Below are 24,947 nucleotides of genomic sequence, written 5' to 3' on the forward strand. Positions count from 1 at the left end.
TGGAGGAATCCGATGGGCTGTAAAGCTCTTTTTCGCAGATGTCCAGTAGGGACGGGGTGATAAATTTACCCCAACACCACTTTACTATTGAAAGGTAAACACCGGAAAGCGGATTGACGTAGGGCTTTAAGTTAATTGTTTGAGTTAAGTACCATCCGTAATGGTTTATTCTCTTAATTATTATTAATGTGAGACATCCGTGCCAGAAAAACACACACACATTATCGGATTGATTAAGATCCACACGCCTACTGACTCAATCGATCCTAGAACGCGCATGGAATCAAAGAGCTCCGCATACATATCCTAATTATTGGAACGTGCCGATATTTCACAATGGGGATGCCGTCACGTAAACGCGGGCAATGAAAAATAAACCGCGTGCCAAAACCAAAAGAAACTCAAATCATTTCGCGTTCAACGGTTCTGTCCCAAAGGGGTGTTGCACGGAGCCGTCACAAAGCCCGCTTGAAAAAAAAATATTTTCCGCACGCCACGGTCAGTGTTAAGTGAAACGGCCCCGTGTGTTTTGTTTGTGGCAAGGCAAGGGGGGAGGGGGGGAGAGGGGGTAATAAATAAATAAATAAATGAACTGGGGAGTTGGGGGGGGGTCTTTACCGTTGTGACGCGTGCTGCCACGTGGCTTTAGCTTCGCGTCGACGTGCAGGGAGGCAGAACGCGAAAGCAACGCTGTCGGAATCCTTCAGTTAAACGCCACACGGCGGTTGGCGTTTTTTGTTGTCGTTCTTGTTGTGTGCGCGGTGGTACAAAAATACTCGCGCATTTAAAAACGTCAATTTCGGGCTCTGCAATTGAAAATGAAAAGTCAACTGTTATATTTTCCTGTTAACCGATGACCTACTTGCTGCGAGTGACCTTTTTTCATGTCCATTCTTTAATAGTGTAATTCATATTTTTAAATTATTTATCCTGTTTTTTTAATAATTGATACACATCATGCGCTGAATTGAATGTCACTTGTACAGGGAATCATTTTGAGACCACATCAATTTGAGACCACAGTGATTCTTGCTCCTTTCTGTCTGTTACACAGCCTGTCATTGCATTATAATATCCGCGTACGCTGTGTAGCTGGCTAATTGTACCCCGGTGACGTGCAGTGTGTCAATAATTGTCAATGGCTTAAAGATCCTGCCGGTTGATTTACGTGTCCTTTGGTGTCTTCGCAGGAAATGACAGCGTGAACGTTTCAAAGGACACGAAAGGGACAGCGTGTAAGAAGCACCAGAAAAAGGACCGGAGGAGTGAAGTCGCAGTGCAAAGGCAGAGCAAGCAACATCTCATCAAGGAAAGGTCATCAGCTTTAAGGGGACAGGGAGTGGGTGAGGATGATAGAGAACGTGGGAGTGAGCCGGCCACCGATCCCAAGGAAAGCCACGCTCCTGCTGCCGCCTCGGTGCAAAATGGAAACGTGGAAAGCGAAGCCAAAAAGCAATCTGTTTTAGCAGAGACCGGCCTGCCGGCTCGCCGGGGCTGCGTGAGCGATGAGCCTGCGACCGAAATAAGCGAGGAGCGACGCGCTGTTTTACGGCAGGCCTGGCCGCGCGTGGAGAGCGAGGCGGAGTCGGTCGGTAACGAGAACGCTGCAACAGGGGAGCCGGTGTGTGATGGGGAAGAGTTACCGCCCGAGCCTCCGAGGGATGCTGCACTGCCGCCGCCGCTACACTTTCCTGCCAGTCCAGACGCGCAGGCCAAGGTGGCCGAGAACTGTAAACCCCCCCTGTGCAACGTAGTGGAAGTCAACGCAGATTTATCGAAGGCCGCTCCCCTCGAGGCCTTGTTAACAGCCATGGAGTCTGATCCCAACCAGAGAGACCCTTCCACCGCCACCGCCGCTGCCACCACCACCACCGATGCAGCCGCCGCAGCCGCCACCACCGCCGTGCTCTCTGAACTCTCATCGAGAGATCCATCGCAAGGCCAAGAAACAAGGGACACCGGTCAGCTCCCAGCAGCTAAGGCTCAGCCCCAAATGGCTTTCCTGCAGCCTGCGTTACCAGGACAAAGTAGCTTTTCGAATGTAGCACATATGTCGACGAGAGAAGCTACGCAGCAGCAGCAACAGCAACAACAACAACAGCCTCAGCAGAAGCACACCTCTTTTCAGCAAACGTCGCTCGTCTTGGCACACCAGCCACAGCCTCAGCTGCAGGTCTTGTCCGAATCTCTGCCGCAGCCCTGCACTTCCTCGCAAGCTCAAGACGTTCCTACCGCAGCCCACATCGTAGTTCCTCTGTATGGACAATTTGCCGTGCCGTCATGTGTGATTCAGTCGCCGCCACCCGGGCCTTCAGAGCCAGCGCAGCAGCAGCAACAGCAGCAGCAACAACAGCAGCAGCAGCAGCAACAACAGCAGCAGCAACAACAGCAGCAGCAGCAACAGCAACAACAACAGCAACAACAACAGCAGCAGAAGGAAAAGAAGCCAAAAAAGCCAGGAAAATACATATGCCCTTTTTGCAGCAGGGCGTGCGCAAAACCGAGTGTGCTGGAGAAGCACATCAGGTCGCACACAGGAGAGCGGCCATACCCCTGCGTCACGTGCGGGTTCTCCTTCAAAACGAAGAGCAACCTCTACAAGCACATGAAGTCGCACACGCACGCGCTGAAGGCTCGCCTGACGAGCAGCGCGGAGCACTCCGGCAGCCTGTCCGAAGCCGGCACCTCCTTCAGCAGATCTGACACCGAGGTCCGGTCCGAGGCCGGCGAGAGCACGGACACGGAGGAGGAGCAGGGGAGAGCCGCCCTGCTCTCCTCTTGCCCCAACCTCCTGCGGTCGATGTCCTCCCAAGGGTCGCTGGACTCCGCGAGGCACGGCGGCAGCTACTCGCTCGAGTCCGCGCCCAGCGTGTCTTCCCCTCTGCCCACCGTCATCATCGAGCATGCGAAGGCACCCGAGAGCATCGTCGAGTTCGCCGAGCCCAGGCAGCAGGAGCCGCCGCCGACGTCGTCGTCGTCGCAAAGGTCCGAGGCGCACCAGCTGGTGAAGATGAAGCTCGCCCTGGCGATACGCTCGCCGGACCGCAAGAGGCGGGACATGGAGCTGGCGCTGCAGCAGTGCCACGGCAAGGGCTCCGACCTGCCGAGCTCGCTGAGCAAGGGCAGCACGGACTCGGGGTACTTCTCCCGGTCGGAGAGCGCGGACCAGCAGCCCGGCAGCGCCAACCCCCAGTCGTACAAGGAGATTGTGCTGGGCAAGAACGTGAGCACGAGGTCGAGCCTCCTTGCACCCAGCCCCCTGATGCCGCCGCAGAAGCACTCGCTGGTCCTCACCGCGTCCTCCAAGGGACCCACGGGTGACAGCCTCGAAGAGCACATCAACAAGCTGATCTCCCGAAACGAGGCCGTCATCGACAACACTGAGTTGGACAGCGTGAAGCCCAGGAGGACTTCGCTGACTCGTAAGGGCAGCATCGATTCGCCGAGGCCATACACCTTCAAGGACTCGTTCCAGTTCGACCTGCGGCCGCTCGGCGCCGGCGAGCCGAGCGCCGGCTCGGGCCTGGAGTCGCAGCGGCAGTCCATGTCCGCGGACGTGTCCAAGTCGACCATATGCCTGCTCAACGTGCCGCAGAGCTACGGCGCGACCGAGGGCCTGTCCGTGACGCGCAGCAACTCCATGCCGGCCGTGGCGGGCTACTCGACGGCGGGCTTCTTCGAGCCCCGGGCGTCGAGCATGACGAGGGAGAGCCACTCGTTCGACGAGCGGATGTCTGCTTCCCAGTACGACGACGTGTTCGTCTCCGATCCCAATCTCTCGGCCATGGCCTCGCACCACCGTCCACTGGTCAGGCAGAAAGCGTTCGAGCTCCCGGCAAGAACTGCCACGCGCGTTAAAAAGACTCTGTCCGCCGAGGAGAGCGTGCAGGAGGGGGGCTCCTGCGGCGCCGGCCAGCTCTCCGCCACCAAGAGCAGGTCGCTGGAGCAAGAGCCGCCACAGACGCCGGGCACGAGCGAGGCCGCACGGCGGCTGCAGAGGCTGCCGCGAGGCAAGGGTCTCATGTACGAGTGCGAGACGTGCCGGGCCAGGTACAGGAAGCTGGAGAAGTTCGAAGCGCACAAGAAGTACTACTGCTCGGAGCTGCACGCCCCGCGGAGGCGGCCGTCCGTCACCCAGCAGGGCCGCGAGCAGCCGCAGATGATGCACTACAAGGTGTCGTACCCGGGCACGGTGCTCAAGCGCGCGCACCTCATCAGGAAGCGCCGCAAGGAGAAGAGCCTGGGCAGCGAGGAGGACGCCCTGGCGGCGGAAGACACCGGCAAGAACGCGCTCGGCCCCGAGCTCGGCCCCGCGACAAGCGAACCCGCGTCGCACTCCGAGGCGCCCGCGCGGGGCGCACGCCCCGGCCACGCGGCGCGCTGCCCGGCCACGGCCGCCGCCGGCCCGGCGAGGGCCCCCCCCCAGCCTGCGAAGGCGCCGCCGCAAGTCGAGACGCAAATGAGCTTCGAGTCGGCCTCCGAGCCTCGGGGAACCGCCGCCGTTGAGGCCGGGGCCCAAGCCCAGCCGCCCGTCGCGGAGACAAGCGGGGGCTTCGAGAGAGCGAGCTCCGAAGGGTCGTCTCAGCACGAGGGCAGCAGCGGCGGCGGGCAGATTTCTGTTATTCAGCACACGAAGTCGCTCAGCAGGCCGAGCTCGCTGGAAGCCATGGAGTCCACAGAGAGCGAAGTGGTTTCCTCGGCCACAGCGCAGCACAAAGAGGCTCCCCCGCTCGACCCCGGCAGGCCGCTCGTCTACCCGACGTCACCCCAGCACCAGCTGCACAAGCTGGTGAGGCAGCCGAACATTCAGGTGCCCGAGATACTTGTCACGGAGGAGAAGGAGCAGGAGGAGGAGGCGAAGCAGCAGGAGAAAGCGCAGGAGGAGTCTTGCTGGCCAATGCGCAGTGAAACTCTGTCTCAACTTCCAGCCGAAAAGCTTCCGCCAAAGAAGAAGAGGCTCCGGCTCGCAGAGATGGGACTATCGTCGCTGGAGTCGAGCACCGATTCCTCAGTCGGCCGGAGCCTAAGCAGAGAGAGTTCTCTGTCGCATTGCTCCGGCTTGTCCACTTCCATAGACCGAGAGGAGGCCATGACGTCGAGCGGGCTGCCTTCAAAGCAAGACTTCACCAGCAAATCCACCCACTATCTCACTGTCCCGACTTGCAGCCACAGGCTCATGGTGCCGAGCGTCCACTCCGAGCTCCGGAGGGCCGTGTCAGAACAGGCCGTGGGTTCTCCTGGCACCTCCCAGTTCACGACGGAGATCCGGAGCAAATCGCTGGACATCGGTGCGATGTCGGTCATGCATCGGCAAGCGGCTGCGTCTCCCGCCGAGGAGGAGCCGAGGAGGAGCCCGCTGACCCGACAGGCTTCGCTCTCGGCATCCACCGAAGCCCAGGAACATCACCACGCAGGCTTAGCGGAGCATTCTCAGCCACGACCGCAGCAGCCCGCTACCCAGCCGCCAGCCGAAATGGTTTATCGCTACGGGTCGCCGGCACCGAGTCCGTTGCCGATGCAAACGGGGTATCCTCAAGTCTGGTCTCAGCGTGGATCCCTTCTCCCAGAGGCCCTGCCCCAAGTGCTGTCCATTCAACAGGTGGCCAGACCCCTGCACGGGCAGCAGGTGATACAGCTTCCACTGCAAGTGCCGCAGTTCCACCAGGCGGCGGAGCTGCACTTGCAGCAACCGGTGCCGAGGCAGTCTTCCGTCGAACAGCAGCAGCGGCAGCAGCTGGCACAGCAGGGCATGCACCTGCCGTCACCTGCACTTCAACAGCAATGGCACCAGTACCCGATGCCGAGGGCCCATCCGGTGGAGCAGAGGCTACAAGCAGCTCAGATCTTGTCTCCACCTCCGTCCGCCCAGCACGTGATACAAGCTCTGCACCCACAGCCACAGTACGTGCCTGGATACCAGCCGCAGGAGCAGTCGCAGTACGTGCTCTCCCCAAGCAGCCCCGTGGCCTACTCGTTGCAAGCGCAAGAGGCGTCCAGCTCTTTGGGGATCCCTGTGATGGCCTCTCCGGCGTTTCCCCCCGCTCAGCAGCTCGACACCTTCGTGTTGTCACACACGCCCGCGTTCCTGCAACCGATGGCTTCCGTCCTCGTGCCAATCAGAGTCCAGACGAGTGGCTCGTCCATGGGCTACGCCATTTACGCCGCCACCCTGCCGCAGATTTTCATGACGTCTACGCTCAACGCGCAGCCGGCGCTGGTCTTCTGCCGGCTGGAGGAAGGCGTCATTCACGGCACGCTGCCGCAAACTCTGCATTTCGACACGACGCCTTCCGCCGGTGGAGCCGCCGTGCCCGTTCCGAATCCGCCCTGCGCTCCGGCACCTGTCGCTGCTGCTCCTCCTGCTGCTGGCGATTCTGAAGTCCCAGGACCAAGTTCGTCGACGCAACCCATTTCCATGATCTTCTCGGGCGAGCCTCCGGCGAGGAAGCCGCACGCGCAACCCGCGCCTCCGCTGCCACTCGGCGAGGGCGGGCAGCCGCCGGAAGGGGCCAGGCAGCGGGAGCCGCAGCCTGGCGCGGACGTTCGGAGACCCGGCTCGAGTTCCCCGGCAGAGGGGCGGCTGCACCCGTGCTACGCGCTGCCCACGGGCGTGGGAGCCCAGCACCCCGGCGCCGCCGCGCTCTCTCCCCCGCGGCCGGGGACGCCGGCGCACGAGTGCTACGCGGCACCGGCGGAGACGGCGCCGTCGACGCGGTCCCCGCCGGAGTCCGCGGGAAACGCGGCGCTCGAGCAGGTGCCGGTCACCGCGCCGTGCAGCGCGACCGAGAGGCCGAGGATATTTTTGATGTCTCCCTCTCAGGGAAGGCAATCAGCGGGACAGTCGGCGCAGCCGTTTCAAGGGACGGCGTCGTTCGCAAACCTGTCGCGCGTGGAATATTTGGCCGGAGAGCCGGAGGAGTTCAGAGCCACTCCGCAGATTGACCAGATTCAATTCCCCGGGGCTCTGGTGCAGGCGGCGTTGATGGGCAGCAAGCCCGTGCTCATGGGCCCCCTGCAGAGTTCATTGTCTCCCAACATCGAAATGCCCGTCCGCCCGGCAAGCCCCACCATGTGTCCTCCGCAGAGGCCCACCACCCCTCTGCAGCAGATGAGCCCTCCCCCGTTGGGACCCATCTCCGCCGCGGGAAAGAGGCTGCTGTCACCCGCCAGCAGCCTCGACATCACGGTGGAGAAGCAGCAGCAGAAACGCGTGAGGGAGGAGACGAGTCTGGCCGAGCGGGTGTCGGGAATGCTGCACGTCCACACGCAGGAGCACGACTTCGGCAAGGCCTACAAGCCCGTGCTGGTCCGACAGATACCGGTCGAGGTCCCCGGCACTCCCACTGCCGACCAAGTGGCTGGAACGTCAAGGTGGGTGGAGCAGCCAGCGTCGTGGCAAGAGCGCCCGATGCCAGGTCCGTCGCGGGCGGCGGCACAGACCACGAGCGCCACGCGCAAGGAGGAGTACGCGAAACGCAGCATCCACGCAGAAGCGGAGCAGCTGAGACAGCACAAGTCCAAGCAAGCGGGCCCCAGTGAACAGATTCAGCCGTCCTGCGAAGGCTCGGGCATTGTCGGCGGCGGCGGCGGCAGCATCATCCCGACTTCGCCGGAGACACGTCAAGGAGCGGCCGCTCAGGCGCGCGCCAGACTGCCGAGCCAAATGAGCGAAGAGGTCACCGCCGCGTCGCACCCGGAGAGCGCCGCTCCGCCCGGAGGCCAGAGCTCCAGTCTGCAGACGGACACCACCGTGTTCTGGTGCTACCTGCACCGGACGCAGCCCTGCCGAGCGGCGCACACCAGCAGGGGCGCCTCCTCCTACAGCCACTGGGCGCTGGGCGGCTGCGGCGCCAGCACGCTGGGGCTGTCGCTGGTGCGGTGCAGAGCGAGGGGCAACCGGGCGTACACGACGGCGGCGATTTCAGCACCCGGACAGCGGCGGCTGGTCCACTCTGGCTCTTGGAGGTCTCCGTGTGGACAGGTGGGGAGACAGGGGGGGGGGCTTTGCCCGCAGCTCGGTCGTTCCACTTGACGTCAAGGGACCGCGACTGTCTAATGAGGGTGGATGGGAGAATGGTAATGAGGGTTGTGTTGGGAGACTGAAGCGGTCGGGTGGGCTGCATAAATAATTTAGTTTTTAGTCGCGGAGATGTTGTTCCACTAGAATGGAGTCTTCAGCCCTCGTTGTAGAATGCTTGCAAATTACAATCCACATCTTGCCGTTCTTTAATCTACGATTTTTTTTACGCAGTATAAGACATTGTCAAAATATTTGTACATTAGTAGTTTAAATGGTAAATAAATACCTAAACAGAAACATAAGCAATTAAATATGCTAATATATTAATACAAGCAGATACATATCCATGCGCAGGAGTGCACAACAAAAACAAATTTAACATTTTGATGGCCAAGCATGGCCAAGGATGTATGTCATAATTGATGGAGAAATATTCAGTTTTGAGATCGGTTGTGCTCTCTCGTTCCCCCGACGTAAGAGTTTGTGGGTCATACAAAAGTGTTGTCGGTTGGCATGCATTTCCGACGTTTAAGTCCACGAGCTGCTTCAGTTCCCCCACGAAGCTTCTCGGCAGACGGAGCAGAAACTGTCGATGAGGGTGAGGCCGAACGGCGCACGGCACCACCACCACCGCCACCACCGCCACCACCACCACCACCACCGCCACAGCCACCACCGCCACCGCCACAGCCACCACCACCGCCACCGTATGAAAGCACGGCGGAGATCTAACGCGAATCGTTATCATCTCAAAAGATGATTTCAACAAAGGCGGCGAGGTTTGGAGGTAGTCGGCGGCGATGCGTTTTTTTGCAGCCCACGTGGGCCACGCGCGGCACCCGCTAATTGAGCCGGCAGCGCTGAAGCTCACGGGGGGGGGGGGGGGGGGGCCTGACCAGCGAGCCCCCCCCCCCCTTCCCGGAATTCCCTTTGCGGCTCCAAATTGCTCATCTCCACCCCGCCCCCCAAAACGCCTCACGCTGCATTTAAATTACGCTTCTGGGTTCGCGGAGTAATCCGGTAATGAGCAAGAGGGGAAAAGAAAGGTGCTAGCTGCGAGCGGAAGTGTCCTCCCTCCCTCCTCCCTCCCGGGCCGGTTGAAGTCAACAGCTGAGAGGGTGGGTTTCTTTTTTCTCTTTCTCTTTGGCAACATTAAGTGGATCGAGTTCCCCAAAGGGCCAAGGGGGCGGGGGGGGATCAAGCGCACGTGTGCACGCACGCACGCACGCGTATAGCGGATCAAAGGTTGAGGCCACCCGCGGTCCCCCAGTGACCGGGGAGGAATCTTGCACCTGATGAATTAAAACGGCCGTGGCAGCGTGTGATTTATTCCGGGCGCCCCGGTTCCCATGTGGTGACATTTTTTTGTGCGCGCGTGTGTGTGTGTGTGCGTGCGCGTGTGTGTGTGCGCATGCGCGTGTGTGCGTGCGCGTGTGTGCGTGCGCGTGTGTGTGTGTGTGCGTGCGCGTGTGTGTGTGCGCGTGTGTGTGTGCGCGTGCGGAGCGCCAAAAAAAAATTAAACGGGGGTTGCCCGTCACTCGCCTCGGAAACTAGCACGGTCGCATTTGCGTATCAATGCATCCCGTCGTCATCGGACTGATTGCATCCCCTGGGCAGCGGCAATGGCAGGAGAGCTCTGCCTACCAAAGCTCCCCCACCGAGTCTGTGCGGTGATTGCAAGGGGGATTACGCATTAACTAACGGTGCATCCCCGGATCGCAACGATGAAGGTCACGTTTCGTTCAGCGGGCTACGAATCGTTAAGCGTCGGTGGCTCACGTTTCAATAATGAGGTGGCCGAGACGCATATATGTATATATATACACATACGTGTATATATACACATATATACTCATCGCGGTGTAATGATAGTGGTGGGTTTTTATCAACAGCAGATGGATGCAAGGTGAAGGTGGGAAAACACATTGTTGTCGTGGGCGTTCACTTCACATTCGCAAGATTTGGCTGGAAACATTCAGTGGCCCGGTCACGCCAATCTCTTCTGTGCTCTGTTGCCTGCCGCACACGATCATGAATCAACATTTGCCATTGGGAGCCACCTGTAGGCAGATCTCCCGATTGCATTTCCCTGTCTGCTCCAAAAAAAAATACAAGAATAAAGTAGAATGGAAATAATAAAATAATAAAAATAAAACATAATAAAATAATTATCACGATGTTTCGGCCACAACGCAAGCAGCCGTCCTCAGGCGAAGAACAGGTCTGTCGATAAGACTGAAAGAACCAAGAAGATGAATCCCTGCAGTCACGAAAGCTTTAAATCGAAATTTAAAGAATAAAGTACATTGCTATGTTACAAACCTAATACAGCGTGGTGCGTACGTGCGGGAATAAAGCACGCACCAAATCAACGCGCGTTAAGTGCGGTGTTTCGTGTACACGTGCAGAGTTGAGCGTCCACGTGTTCATCGCGTGCACGTCAATCCGTCGCTGGACGAGGGCCTCGCCGTGCCGTCTGTGTAGGTCGCGGGGGGTCATTTGACAAAACTTCAGCACGCTGGTCAGTGGTGGGGAGCATAGCACGGTACAATGGACTTTGTTGCACTGCCCTCTGTTGACAACGTAGCCCTGCGGGAACGTGCACAACCTGCTGCACGCACAGGGGGGACACTTCCAGGCACAATGCAGACTAAAAAGCCTGCTCAGCTTCTGGGATTTGACGGGTTCCGGGAACATTCTAATTGATTTGGTCGTCGGTTTATCATGAATACGTACAGCATATGGTGTACGTGCGTGCTTACTTGCTCTAATTTATTAAACATATCAACCGTACCATTGACGTACTGGAAATAACATTTACAATGAACAGTTTGCTGATGACCCGGTCTCAGTACCTTTTCAGGAGGGTCCTGAGTAACATTGGGATGTTTTTGTCCACGTGTTTGGCTTCACGTGGGGAGAAACTGGAGGACCCGGAGAAGGTCGACAAGTTGTATACAAGGTGGGGGGGGGGGGGGGGTAACGCTCATCGCTGCCAGCTCCTGCCTACACCTCGTAACCCCACTCCCACAACACCTGGGAAGTCGGAGTACGCAGTCAACCGCGCTAATCGAAGGTGCTGGGGAAGGACATCAGACTATGCACAAAAAAGCAGTTTGAAAGAAATGAGTTATCAATCTAGATTATTTACAAGTGCATAGCTCCAGTGGCTTCCTAATATTGGAAGGAGGAGCATTCCAGACGACCGCAGAAGCGCACCTGAAAGCGCGCGATACGGTGACCATGCTTGTTCGATGGCGAGCCAAACGCCGTTGCGAGGAAGACCGGAGTTCGGGCGATGGTTTACGCTCCTTGACGAGCTCAGCAAGGTACTGCGGTTCATTTGTGGCAAGCACTAGGTGTGCAATGAGTGCGACCTCGTGATTTATTCGTTGGGCCACCAAAACCGAAATCCAATGCAACTCGGCGAGCACCGGACGGACACGTTCGGATCTTGCAGTGCCCGTCACGACACATGCCAGAGGGTTTGAGACCCAAAACGATATCAGATGCATTTACAGTGATTTGGTCGTAGGCTATAGAATATAGAATGTTGGTTCAAACTCCTGCTGCCCTGGGGTGTTGTACTGCTGGGACACACGCGCAGAATAAAATGAGACGGAGAAAGAAAGAAAAAAACCCTGATAATAACATCACGCGAAAAGAACTGTATTAAAATGTAAAGCATGACAAAGTTGAAATTAATGGAGTGCTTTCTACAGAAGCCTTTTGGTGTATAAGGCTAAATCGATATTGTATGTCCTTTGGAGAGAAAGATGTCCTTTACACCAGATACCATCTTAATTCACAAAACGGAATGGAATATGTATGTATAATTGTGATATTAGGCATTTTCAAGTATGGGTGTGAGCGGCATATCAAATTCGGGCAAATGAGTACCCAATGCCGTGTGGAATATGATGAGAGATGTAAGTGGTAGGTGAAAAGACATTCTGCCAAATGCAAGCGTGAAGAATTATAGCAAGTTGTCACAGAAATTAATATTTAGAATGGTTTGACGTATTAAGGACACTTGCCTATAAACGTGGCGTGTCACGATCTTACATCGTTATCTTGAGGAGCAAGGCAAACTAATTAAAATGAATCCTTTTTTTAATTTTTCTTTTTCAGCCACGCTCAGAGATGAAGGTCAAGATGGGGGACGCCGCGCAGGCTTGCACGGAGCGGGCGGCGGGGTCCGGGGTCGAGGTCACGCTTCCTGGAGAGGCTCCATCGCGGGGTTGCGAGTCTGCTCGGGACGTGTTCGATGAAGGGTTGGTTCCCGCGATGCGCGCGCGCACGCGCGCGCGTGCGTGCACATTGAACTTCTTTCGCACCGTACTGTCCGACGTGTTCTCGGGTTGTGCCCGGTGTCGCTCGGGTTGATGTCCCAGCGTTTCGCCCCATTTGCCTTCACGATCTGAAGCTTATACAGGGCCCAATACCAACCATGCTCCACCACTGGTGGCACGCATTTACCTCTATAATAGGGCCTTTGCATGTATAAGTTGTATGTATGGCTGTTGAATTTCGTTTGCACCATACGGAGCCAACCGTGCTAATCAGAGGTAGCGATAGTATTATTGAACAGTGGCACACATCAATCAGAATATTGATTTATACTGGAGGAATCTGATGAGCTATAAAGCTTTTGTCACAGATATCCAATCGATGTTCAATTGGCACAAACATGCTGTCTACAATTCTACAAGTGTGTTGTAGTCTTTTTTTAATATCGTTTTCATGCTAAACACCGCATGTTAAATATTCCCCTTGGCCATTTATTATTTTCTAGGGTGCTTTTATAGCGAGCGGTGCTTGAAATGACCAATGGAAGGTAACACCCAAAGACAGTTACCCTCCCTTGCTCTTACGCACTATCTTATGCGTACACCATAACGTCAAGCTGTTTGAAGCTGTCGACCGCACTCACACTGGAGTGACCTTGGGCCTGCGTTGTGATGCTCTGACGCGGGGTTCACAGCAGTAGTCCGCTAGCGCCGAGGGAGTGCAAATCCAGGAGGATTGACCGTCCGATCAGCCAGTGAGGCTCCGACACGGCCGTGGTGATCCTCATGAGCTGCACCTTCACCTCCCCAAAGTGTGTGTTTATGTTCATATAATTCTAGATTTGAAGCTTTCGTGACTGCAATGATTCATACTCCTAGTTCTTTCGGTAAAGTCACGTAGGTAAAAAATGAAATCAAAATTAATAAAAATAAAAAACAAAAACAATAAAATCACGACGTTTCGGAGGCAACACAAGCTTCCGTCTTCAGGTGAAACTGTCACAGCAAAATATCTGTATCAAGTGACGCGCTATCTTATGCGTACAGATATTTTGCTGTGACAGTTTCACCTGAAGACGGAAGCTTGTGTTGCCTCCGAAACGTCGTGATTTTATTGTTTTTGTTTTTTATTTTTATTAATTTTTATTTCATTTTTTACCTACGTGACTTTACCGAAAGAACTAAGAGTATGTTCATATAAAATGAATTAAATTCTGCCGCAACAGTACGTAGAAAATAAAACAAGAATGAACAGGCATGGGTCTATTTCACCACATGTAAGCACGAGGTAACAGTTTGGCAATGGACTCATTGGAAGAAAATTATAAATACAAATCCGGCAGCATTTGTTTATGAACCAAACTTTTAAGAAAAACATTTCCTAAAACACAAATGTTGCTGGAAAACATTGGCCCAGTGTTGTGTTTAACCGAGTGAAGGGAATGCTTGTCTATCTTTTTACGTTCCAATTATACTGGTAGGAACCTCCTGGTTCCACCAGCCCACAGGGGATTATTGTGTCCGTCCGCCCGTCGTGAATCCAAAAATGTGAGGGGTGGGGCTGGGTGGAAAGGGGAGGGTGGGGAGGGGCTGGGTGGGGAGGGAGGGGCTGGGTGGGGAGGGGAGGGTGGGGAGGGGCTGGGTGGGGAGAATGGGGCTGGGTGGGGAGCAGATTGTGGAGAGGGGCTGGGTGGGGAGGGTGGGGAGGGGCTGGGTGGGGAGGGTGGGGAGGGGCTTGGTGGGGAGGGTGGGGCTGGGTGGGGGGTGGGAGGGGTGGGGCTGGGTGGGGAGGGGCTGGTCACCCCGTGGTGCCCTTATAAAACTCAACGTTTAACCTACTCACGCCGGCTTATGCCCGCCCTCACAGTCGGGCATATTTGCGGAATACACCACGCCGCCGTTGACCCTGGCCATTGACCGAGCAACCCAACGTTCCTACCAGCTCCCTCCGCAGGAATGTGTTATTACCCACAATTCAACACAGCGTGCATACATTTTGTACAGTGTTGCTCCAACTGCGCTGAATGGTGCCTGCTGTATTCTTGGGAACTTAAGCAACTCGGCGCCATTGGTTGGCAAGCCGCACTTTGCTGATGAGACTAAGCAAGGTGAAATTTCTCCAGAGTTTGTCCGCTTAAATGAATGACGCTGGAAAATTTATTTTTATAGAAATCCCTTTCATTGTATGTATTAATGTTGAACTTCTTTCACACCGTACATAACCAACCGTGCTAATCTGAGTGATAGATACATGCTTAATTTTTTTATTGAGCAACAGATACTTGTTTTTCTATGATATTATATTTTCTGTAAAGACTTGGCTTGAGACAACATACTCTTTGGTTGTTTCGGTAAAGTCACGTAGGTAGAAAAAGAAAAGAAAAATTTAAAATAATAGATCACGACGTTTCGATCGCAACACAAGTGATTGTCCTCATATGTGTTCTTCCTCGTTCAGCAGTTCTACTGCTGGATTATTTTTTCCGCCTGAGGGCGATCACTTGTGTTGCGCCCAAAACGTCGTGATCTATTTTATTGTATTTTCTAGCTTCGTGACTTTACCGAAAGAACCAAAGAGTATGGATTCCTGCAGTCACGAAAGCTTCAACTCAAGCTTGAGACAACATGTAGATTGAGCAAACACTGTAGGACAATTTCAGAATGCATCGGGTATTTGTGTCTCTGTGCATACCATTTAAAGCATAAACATTGTGGCGATTAAAATATGTAATGCTTTACAATTAAGGTTGAAAGCACTTATGCCAGCGACCATATGGCATCAATACCAGTGTCCAGGTCGTGTGTGTATTATATATTTAGAATGGCAATGAAGGAATGCGTTGTAGGTCATGTAAAAAATCTATATAATATTCAAACGACCCCAACACTCAAATTTGATGGCCCACATAGCTTCGGCCGAGATGGGGGGGGGGGGAGTCAAACCAGTAGGCAAACTAAACGAAGCGCAGGGTCGCCTTGATGGTATGCCTCATCTTGCTAATCACCTGCATCGACGCCGACCACTGCTTTGTGACAAAGACGTCAGGGTCATTCGAAAGCCGAGGTCGCGTACGGCGCATCCGACGTTGTCGAAATCAACCTCGTCCAATGGTGGCCCATCTCTTAGTTTTGTGTTTAAGTTCACGTGGTTATCCTGCCCCCACGCTGCCGCAGGTTGCCTCCGTCGGAGAAGCGCGGTTTCCCGCGGGGCCACGGCTGTGAGAGGCCGGGCGGCGACGACTCCAGCGGGCATCGGCAGGAGCCCGGAGCTCTGCACGAGCGGTCGGGCTCTCCGCAGTGCCCCCGGACCCACCACTGCCACGTCTGCGGCGTCTCCTTCAAAAGCAACGGTGAGACGCGTCACAGCGAGGATGCTGGGAGAACCGCAACTGGTGCACCGGGCTGGTCTGTCGTCACCACATCTACCGACGGAAATCACTGCTGAACTTGAAATGAGCAACAACACCGCTAAGTGGTGGAGACATCACCACGGCGCATGCGTCATACGAGGTGCACTTTGAGGCCAAGTGAATTGTCGAAAGCCCCATTGGCAGGAGGTCACGTGACAAGCCCAGGTGCCACGGGTTGACTGACTGAGATGGCTGGCAGATTGCAAAAACTGTGTTCCCCACTGTGCCAAGTCTTTGCGTTTTAGCCGACCTGCGCTCTGCTCGTTGTTGTGAGCGTCACTCCTCTATGAGCACTCATCAGTTCTCATGCACACGATTCTATGCATTTTCGTGAGAGCAGGACAAATGGATACATTGTCACTCCCCTGGTGGCGTAATTTGGCATTATGAGCCTCACAAACTTCCTCTGAATCCTGAAAATCCTGAAAACTTCAGCCTCCAGAAAATCCTATCTGAGCCCCAGTTCACTGGTCCAGTCGCCTATTACCTGGGTCACCCAAGGGAGCATTTCATTGAAGGTGGCCAGGTGGTTTGAAGGTCAGAGCATAAACCTGGCACCACTAAGCTTCTGGGTTCCATTTCAGGCAAGTTCCATTGGCTCAACCGGATCCTCAAGTTTTAAAGAGATGATGGAATCAGCCCGAGCACTTTAGACTGCGCCAAAAAAGGCTTTACATTTGGTTCCGTACTTATTTGGCTAAATTACAGCGTTGAAAATTGGTTTTGCCTGCCATGTGATGAACCTCGCTCTCGTACACAGAGCAGGTGGGAAGGGCTGCTCTTTACTGCGTGTGGAACCGAGGTCACTTGGAGGGATTTTCCAACATGAAGGGTCACACTGCTCTAGGAGGGAATACATCTTCATGTGATGTGATGCTGATAACACAATTGGGATAAAATTGGGGGGGGAGGGGGAATTATTTTTTATTTTTAGAAGAGCGCATTTTTACTGCACATTGGCACAATCTTGCCGTAAGCGTTGTCCTCGCGGGAACTCACAAGCGACGTCCCTGCAAAGGTCAGGTGGTCCCCGATTGATCAAAATTTACGAGGCGCAGCTCGTCGTGCTGCGTGCGCGATGGCACCCGTGATATGAGGTGGCAGTGGCATCGGGCCCGTGGCGTAGCTATCGAGAGGGTGCAGGCGGTGCAACTGCTCCGAGGCTCGCGGGATGGATGGCACCAGATGCTGGGTTATGTAGAGGGGAGGGGGGAATTTGACAGAGGGCACCGTTTCATTCCTTGTGCCGAGTGCCCGTGCCAACCATGCTAAGACAATGCATTGGATTGTGCCTCCCTTAATTTTTTGACCAGAATGCAGCAGGAAAATGTAGCAATTGAAATAAATGTATGTTTTGGCATGCCTCAAGAAAAAAAAAAACACGACCAAAATGTGAATTTGTGTGGGAGTGCCTGTGTAATGGCATGTGTCAATCGAAGTTGCTGCTGAACTTGAATGGGCACTCTTTGACATTGAAGTACAAGGAATATATATTTTTGATAATGCGAATCCATTAAGCAATTGCTTTATTGAGGGATTGTAGAGGTTCCTTATGGGCACTAGACTGTCCACGTCAAATATTTTTGGACAATATTTTTTTTCTGATGACAGTGTAATATAATTTTAAAAAAATCAGCCATTTGTCAGTTCAATACAAGATGAAGACCTCCCCAACCACACCACCTTGATCATCTGAGTTTTTTGGCTGTGCCTCACCACTCTGTGTTGCTGATCGAGGATTTCAGAACTAGCTCAGATATCAATCGTCACTGACACTAGCCCTGGCCAGGAATTGAATCCAAGTGGCCCGGTTTACAGAAAAGTGTGCTAACCACTGCGCCACCGCTCCCCACGCTAATTTCACGAGGACAAATATCTATTGTACAAAGGAAAATGAAACCACCCACGGACTTTGATTCACGTGGTAGTGGAGATTGTACACTTGTAGCTGTAGCCTTGGGAAGGACACAAGGAGCAGCCGCGATGCGCTTCACTTTTAATAAACAAGAAAATCAATACGAGTTGCTCTCTTGTTCCACTAACCCAAAAATGATTGAAATTCTGTGGTTTGACCTTGGCTTGTCCGAATATGGCTCAGTGTGAATAGGTCAGGGCCGTACGGCATCGTCACACATTTGCCGCACTGTTCGCAGTAAGAAAAACGGTTTGGGCCTACGGCGAGCAAATTAAAATACTTAGCCGGTCGACGGGGAATGTCAATTTTTCCTTGGAAATTGAGGATTTATAAATCGCATGAATAAATAAAAACCCCTACAAAATATGAAAGCCGGTTAAATGCTCCGTTCGTAATTCGGGGCGTTGATAGAGGGCCTCTTTCTAAAAATGTGACGGCAGATTAAATTCGTTTGTTGCCCTCACTACTCGCTTTGCTCACCCACTTTGAGGCCCTAAGAGTGCCGATTAGGGCAATTAAATATTAACTTTGCATCGGGCTTCTTGCAAATATTCTGAATCAATGCTTTCACGGCAAAGTCACTGAATGCATCGCATGGCTTTGCCTGTTTGAATTGCATCATGCCGGCTGTTCCCTAAAGTGGCTTCATGACACTTGACAGCATTGAAAGTTGCTCGCTTCACTGTTTTTCTTTCATGTTCAGTGGAAAAAAAACACCCCCTCGATCTATTCGTTTGTAATGAATGGCTTAAAAGAGAGATTTATTTTCAGAAATTGGAAGTGGCATTGGTTGCCCCGCGCCCCCATCACATGGAGGGAATGCCTCTATGAGTGCTAACACATTCCTGCGGAGGAAGCTGGTAGGAACGTTGGGTTGTTCGGTCAATGGCCAGGGTCAACGGCGGCGTGGTGTATTCCGCAAATATGGCCGACTGTGAGGGCGGGCACAAGCCGGCGTGAATAGGTTAAACGTTGAGTTTTATAAGGGCACCACGGGGTGACCAGCCCCTCCCCTCCCCACCCAGCCCCACCTCCCCCACCCCCCACCCAGCCCCACCCTCCACACCCAGCCCCTCCCCACCCAGCCCCTCCCCACCCAGCCCCACCCCTCCCATTTTTGGATGCACGACGGACGGACAGAATAATCCCCTGTGGGCTGGTGGAAGCAGGTGGTTCCCACCAGTAAAAGTTAACTACATTTAATGAGCATAGTTCTGTGTTTTGTGCTGCCGCAGTAGAATGGGTTCACTAAGTTCTGATTCGGAGCCAGGCTGATACTTCTTGGTTAAACCAGGATTAAGGTAAGGCCATACTGAAATCCGAGTTAAAAACCTACCACTCCGGTTTATAATAGCCATGTCTGAGCAACGAGTCAGTAACTTTGAGGGCTTGGTAAATGATTTCTGTCATTCACACAAGTTTACACCAAGTTATCCATATTAGCTGAGCCAACAGTGGCTTCATAAAACATCATACGAAATCAGTTTTAACCGAACACAGCCAAATCCAACTCTGAGGATATATATTTTTAGACATATCACGTACATTTTTTTTATCAGATGGTTCTGAAAGCACAACTTGGGTTGTAATCGATTAAAAATGTGATTTTTTTATATACACTTGAGGTAAAGGGACCAGAATGCTGAGTTGGCACCCCTGGGGTGTGTAGTTCAACTCCAGATGTGTTTGAGAGATGTGACGTCACATCAAAATGAGCAAATGTAAATAAATATAGAATTGTTATAACAACACTCCTACAACATCAGAGTGCAGCGCTGCTATAAATACGCACTACAATGACAATAGTTTAAAGCGATTTATAGCATGTTTTATTTTCAAAATGGAAATATAGTTTTTTGGGGGGGGCAGAGCTTTGTGACGTCACATTTGAGGGAGGGTCTGACTTTTTGTGACGCCGTGTGACGAGGGGGGGGGGTCAAAAATCGTCCAAAATTGCGTGACGTCATTTATGGACGGCCCCAAAGGCGGGACGAACCCGGCGACCCGAGTTCGATTTTCCCGCTCACGGCCACCAACACCCAGTGACGATTATTTGAACCGGTCCTGGAAATCCCCTAGGTCGCCTCAGCCTCAAATGAGTACCGGATGCGGTGGAGTGTAAAAAAAATCGCCACTGGGGAGACAAAGGCGATCGGGCGTGCTGCTGGCCACCTATCGCCTCGTGTGCCCTGCCGGACTTCATAGGTGCTACTCGCTAAACAGCCCTTGCCCCATCAGCCTGTTAAGGCTACACGGGAGATGTTTGTCTTCGTCTTTGCCCACGTGGTGCAAACGTCGCGCGGGCCTTCGTTGGGCCATAACTCTCTCTCCACGGCACTCTAATCTTTATTAGCCGTGCTCACCGACAAGAGGAGGACGAAGAAATAAATCATCTCGCAATGATTCCCGTGGTCTTGTCAACCGGGAGCGGGCACTGCTACGTGGGGCGAGCTCCCACGGGTGCACGATGTTTGCCCAAATCGTTCGCTAATAATCCCATAAATTGGGAGACACGAGCAAAGATAAGAGAGACATCGAAATTCTCGGATTTTTTTTCGGGAACTGCGATCGGGGGGTTAGCATACTGGGGGAAGACGGTGTGACCCGGGGGGACATCGTTCAGAGCGTGGCTCTCGAGAAAGAAAAGTGCTCTTGAGGAAGCTCTACCAGTCTTTTTCTTAGGTTGTTTCGGTAAAATCACGTAGGTAAAAAATTAAAATTAATAAAAGTAAAATAAAATAAAAATAAAATTAAAAGTCTTGATACAGCTATCGTGCTGTGACGGTTCCACCTGAAGACGGAAGCTTGTGTTGCCTCCGAAACGTCGTGATTTTTATTTAATTTTTATTTTATTTTACTTTTATACATTTTTATTTTTTACCTACGTGACTTTACCGAAAACACCTACGAATATGAATCCTTGCAGTCACGAAAGCTTCAATTCTAGAACTCTACCAGTCTACCAGGTGAGATGGCATGTGGCATGCTGTGGCCACGGGTGATTATTTATGAATTCGAGGCTGGTCAGCTCATTGTTGCTTCCTGCTCCGTTCTGCTCGTAAGACCTGAATTCGATAAGAGGGCTCGTGGCCGAGTGGGCCGTGGTTGTGTGGAAATGGCCACAGTCGGGGCAAGAGGTGGTGCATTTGCCAGTCATCTCAGTCAACCCATGGCACGTGGTTCTGTTCCGTGACCTCCTGCAAGCGGGCGTTTGACACTTCAGGTGGCCTTAAAGTGCACTTAGCCTGGCACAAACGCCGTGGCGACGTGACCGCCACTTAGTGGCGAATTGTGGATTTTTTTTGTTGTGGCTGACATAAGTGTTTCAGCGGCAATTGTTTTTTATGTTTCTTAGTTTAAATTAGTGCAACAAGAAGGACCCTGTAAACACAGCTTGGAAATGATGTCCGTGCATTCATCAGCAAAATTGCCTGCGAACGCGGTGAATTTTCTCCCAATAAAACAATCGGTGAGGGCGAATGGGTCTATTCTCATTTCTGGTGGCAGTTGGTTAACACCAACAACGATGGGAATGAGGGCCTGTGCGTTTTGAGAAACAGGTTTAAAATTGTAGTCTTGATTTAGCTGATTGTCATAGAAATTATCACGGTAGAATTTATATTGCTGGGTTTTGAATAATAAGTTTGAAATTCAAATAATATAAACACATATTTTGAATAATTTACTGTTTTACAGTAGAGCTTTTGTGTATATTTTGTTTCATTGTTTTACTTGTTATCAGTGATTATAACTGTAATTGGGTAGACTTCATGACACGCCGCTTATAATTAAAACATTCACTGCATTCAAATGCATTCATTCGAAAATGTGTAAAAAAATACGAATGAATGACACTTGGATTTTTAAATAGTGACTTAGGAACCCGGTAAACTTATTGTATTTACATTTTTGTCCTGTTGTCTTATGTTTCCCAAAGGAAACCTAGTGAAACATATCAAGTCAAAGCTGCATGGCGAGCAGTGTTTGGAGCTGGGTCTCACCCCCAAGGAGCAGGAGGTCACAGTCGAAGGTGAACATTCCTTTACCCTAAGCAGGCGTGTAATGGTCATCGTTTCGGTTAGTTAAATGTTTGTCGACTTGAAGAAATACATTAAGGATACCACATATGTTGTCCTTCCCCCGCGCCTTCGATTAGCGCGGTTGGCTACGTACGGTGCGAAAGAAGTTCAACATGTTCTTGGTTCTTTCGGTAAAGTCACGTAGAATGGAAATAATAAAATAATAAAAATAAAACATAATAAAATAATTCTCACGACGTTTCGACCACAACGCAAGCAGCCGTCCTCAGGTGAAGAACAGGTCTGTCGAGGAGACAGTCTTTTTTTCTCATAAGCCTGGAGTGACTTATCATCACCAGAGTGACTTTGATCTTCGCCAAAGTGACTTTGATCATCACAGGAGTGACTTTGATCATCACCAAAGTGACTGATCATCACCTATTGATAATCAACAAAATAAACAAGCACATATTCGTCACTCAATGTAAAAAAAACCACAAAGCATTTCTTACACTACCCATCAGTATTGTTTCAAGACGGCTTTGACAAACGGTGTCTCATCAGCAGAGTCAGGCTTGCTTGAATCGATGCCGGTGAACTGCTTGTCGTAGAGGTAAATCCCCACACCTAACAATCTGGGGCCCCAGTGCGACCGCTGCTCCTTAACCTGATGATGCAACCTCAGGGGCAGTTATTATTTTTCTTATTAATTGGCCGCTGAGCAGTTATTCTCAGGCTGAGTTGGCATCTTGTAATTGAGAAAGCGACGAGCAGAGGTCGCGACTGGGTACCCGATACCCGTACCCTACCCGATACCCGGCTACCCGTACCCGGCCGGGTACGGGTACCCGTTTGCGACCCTGGTGCGGCCGGGTACGGGTACGGGTAGGCCGTGAGTCACTGGTGAGTCACCGTTTGTCACTCATTTCCCAACGTCTTGTCTCTTCTCACAATTCAAGTTCCTAGAATCAACCCACCCGCGCCTGCAACATGGCTTCATCCCAGAGGTCGCAACCGGGTACCCGATACCCGTACCCTACCCGATACCCGGCTACCCGTACCCGGCCGGGTACGGGTACGGGTACCCGTTTGCGACCCTGGTGCGGCCGGGTGCGGGTACGGGTAGGCCGTGAGTCACTGGTGAGTAACTGTTTGTCACTCATTTCCCAACGTCTTGTCTCTTCTCACAATTCAAGTTCCTAGAATCAACCCACCCGCGCCTGCAACATGGCTTCATCCCAGAGGTCGCAATCAGGTACCCGATACCCGTACCCTACCCGTACCCGGCCGGGTACAGGTGGGGTACGGGTACGGCCGGGTATGGGTACGGGTACCCGTTTGCGACCCTGGTGCGGCTGGGTACGGGTACGGGTAAGGAATCAAAACCCGTTTGCGACCTCTGGCGATGAGCTGGCACCGCTGAGGTGCTGGCTTCAATTGCTGGCATGCTCCTTTGACTCAACCGAATCCTCAAGTGTCGCGAGTTGATGGTCTCGTCCTGGGTCACCAATGACTATTATTATTTAGATTATTTTGCTGCTATAAATGTCCACATAAGCCACTTTGTTGAGCTAATCATTTGTGGCCAGGTCGCTTCTGAAATACAAGTTAATACCTCAGTGCGCTTTGCCTGGTAGGATGCGGACGGTTTAGTTTCATTTGTATGCGTTTTATTTACCTTTCCTGTGCTTTGTACTACTGTCATGTTTTTGTATCGTTTGTTGTTGTGACGTTTTTACCCACCACTACTGGACATTTGTGAAAAATATCTTTATATTCCTCCAGTATAAATACATATTCAGATTCTGAGATACAAACAACTTCATCACATTCAATTTGGTTCTGCACTTCAAACTGGCTCAATTCCACGTGCGAGAATAAAACATATCGGCTTTGATTATAATGATCGTTCGACGAACGTTACTCTCATACGCAGAGTGGGTTCGAAAGTGTCGCCCTCCACCGTTTGGACCAGCGGCCGCTTTAAAAGGATCTCAGAGTTGTAGCTCTGTACTATCCACTTACTTGTGCTCCATTCGCTCGCACGAAGGGGTTTTTGCAGTTCTCCGCGAGAGGTGTGAACGGATTCCTCATCTCTTGACGCGACGCCGATAGGACAATTGGGGATTTGAAGCTTTCGTGACTGCAAGGATTCATATTCTTAGGTTTTTTCGGTAAAGTCACGTAGGTAAAAAATTAAAATTAAAATGTATAAATATATACGGAGTGGTAGCTCTTGTAATCTCTCATTTACTTGATACAGCTGTCGTGGCTGTGACGGTTCCACCTGAAGACGGAAGCTTGTGTTGCCTCCGAAACGTCGTGATTTTTATTTTATTTTACTTTTATTAATTTTAATTTTTTACCTACGTGACTTTACCGAAAAAACCTAAGAATAGGACAATTGGGATGGATTTTGCGGCAGCGGCGGCGGAGAGAGAGAAAAAAAGTGTGACAATAAATAAATAATGAATGTGCCGGGCCTCCCGCAGGTCGAACTCTTCTGAGTGATGGGGTGAGGTATGAGCTGGCGGGGGGGGGGGGGCGCAGGGGGGGGGGGGGGCAGTGAGTGCAAGCAATTTGAACGCGACAGAGAGTGCTTAACCCCAAGCACGTTACGGGCCCATATGTGCGTGCGGACTAAAGCCATTTTTCTAAGGCCACGTGGAATTACATAAACACAACAACAGCGATGCTCGCCTTGGCTATTACAAAATGTGGCTGGTGTGTGTTTTCTTTTTTTTTGTATCATGGTAGCTGATCACAGGGTTCAGAGACCCAAGTGCTCAGTGGTCAGCAACAAACAGCACTACTGAAGGTGTCATGGATACGTTAATACCAGTGGTTATTCACAATTCTCTAAAGAGGACTGGCAAGCATGGAAGAGTAGGCCCTTTAGAGGGGCTCTCTACTCGAGGGGCCCTATCGAGCTTCGTCTACTGGAGGCCTTCTGCCAGCAGTGATGCGAGCAAGACATTGCAGGGCTGAATCTCTATCTTCCTTCTCTTGTTTTTTAAAATTAACTATAACCTAGGGATATCTCAATTCGTTAGCAGATTCAGACTAAACGGTACTAATGTCTCCTTGGGTAGGGAGCTGGTTCATGGCCGTGGGTTTGCAAAATTACCTCATCTACCCTGTTGTAGAGAGCTGCCTTTTTCATGGTCCACCATCCGTGCCGGGGAATTTAAAATAATTGAAAAGCGTCTAAAAAATATATATATATGCAAGCCCAGTTTGTCGACTGTTGCTGCTGCATGCATGCTGATAAACCATACCAATTTGCAAGGGAAC

The 24,947-nt window shown here is 52.2% G+C and overlaps 1 protein-coding gene across 4 annotated transcripts in view; it reads left to right on the forward strand.

The window, feature by feature from the left end:
* Window positions 1-24,947, forward strand: part of LOC144931735 (uncharacterized) — an 82,705-nt gene that overhangs the window by 52,271 nt on the left and 5,487 nt on the right. For 3 of the 4 annotated variants that reach the window (XM_078855968.1, XM_078855970.1, XM_078855971.1), the window contains 4 exons: window positions 1,191-7,981; window positions 12,152-12,294; window positions 15,484-15,659; window positions 21,572-21,664. In XM_078855968.1, the coding sequence (XP_078712094.1) occupies window positions 1,191-7,981; window positions 12,152-12,294; window positions 15,484-15,659; window positions 21,572-21,664 (7,203 nt within the window). The remainder of the gene's footprint in view (window positions 1-1,190; window positions 7,982-12,151; window positions 12,295-15,483; window positions 15,660-21,571; window positions 21,665-24,947) is intronic. The other variant, XM_078855969.1, reaches the window with a different exon arrangement.

Source organism: Lampetra fluviatilis, chromosome 4 (genome assembly GCF_964198595.1).
Source record: "Lampetra fluviatilis chromosome 4, kcLamFluv1.1, whole genome shotgun sequence".
NCBI classification, from domain to species: domain Eukaryota; kingdom Metazoa; phylum Chordata; class Hyperoartia; order Petromyzontiformes; family Petromyzontidae; genus Lampetra; species Lampetra fluviatilis.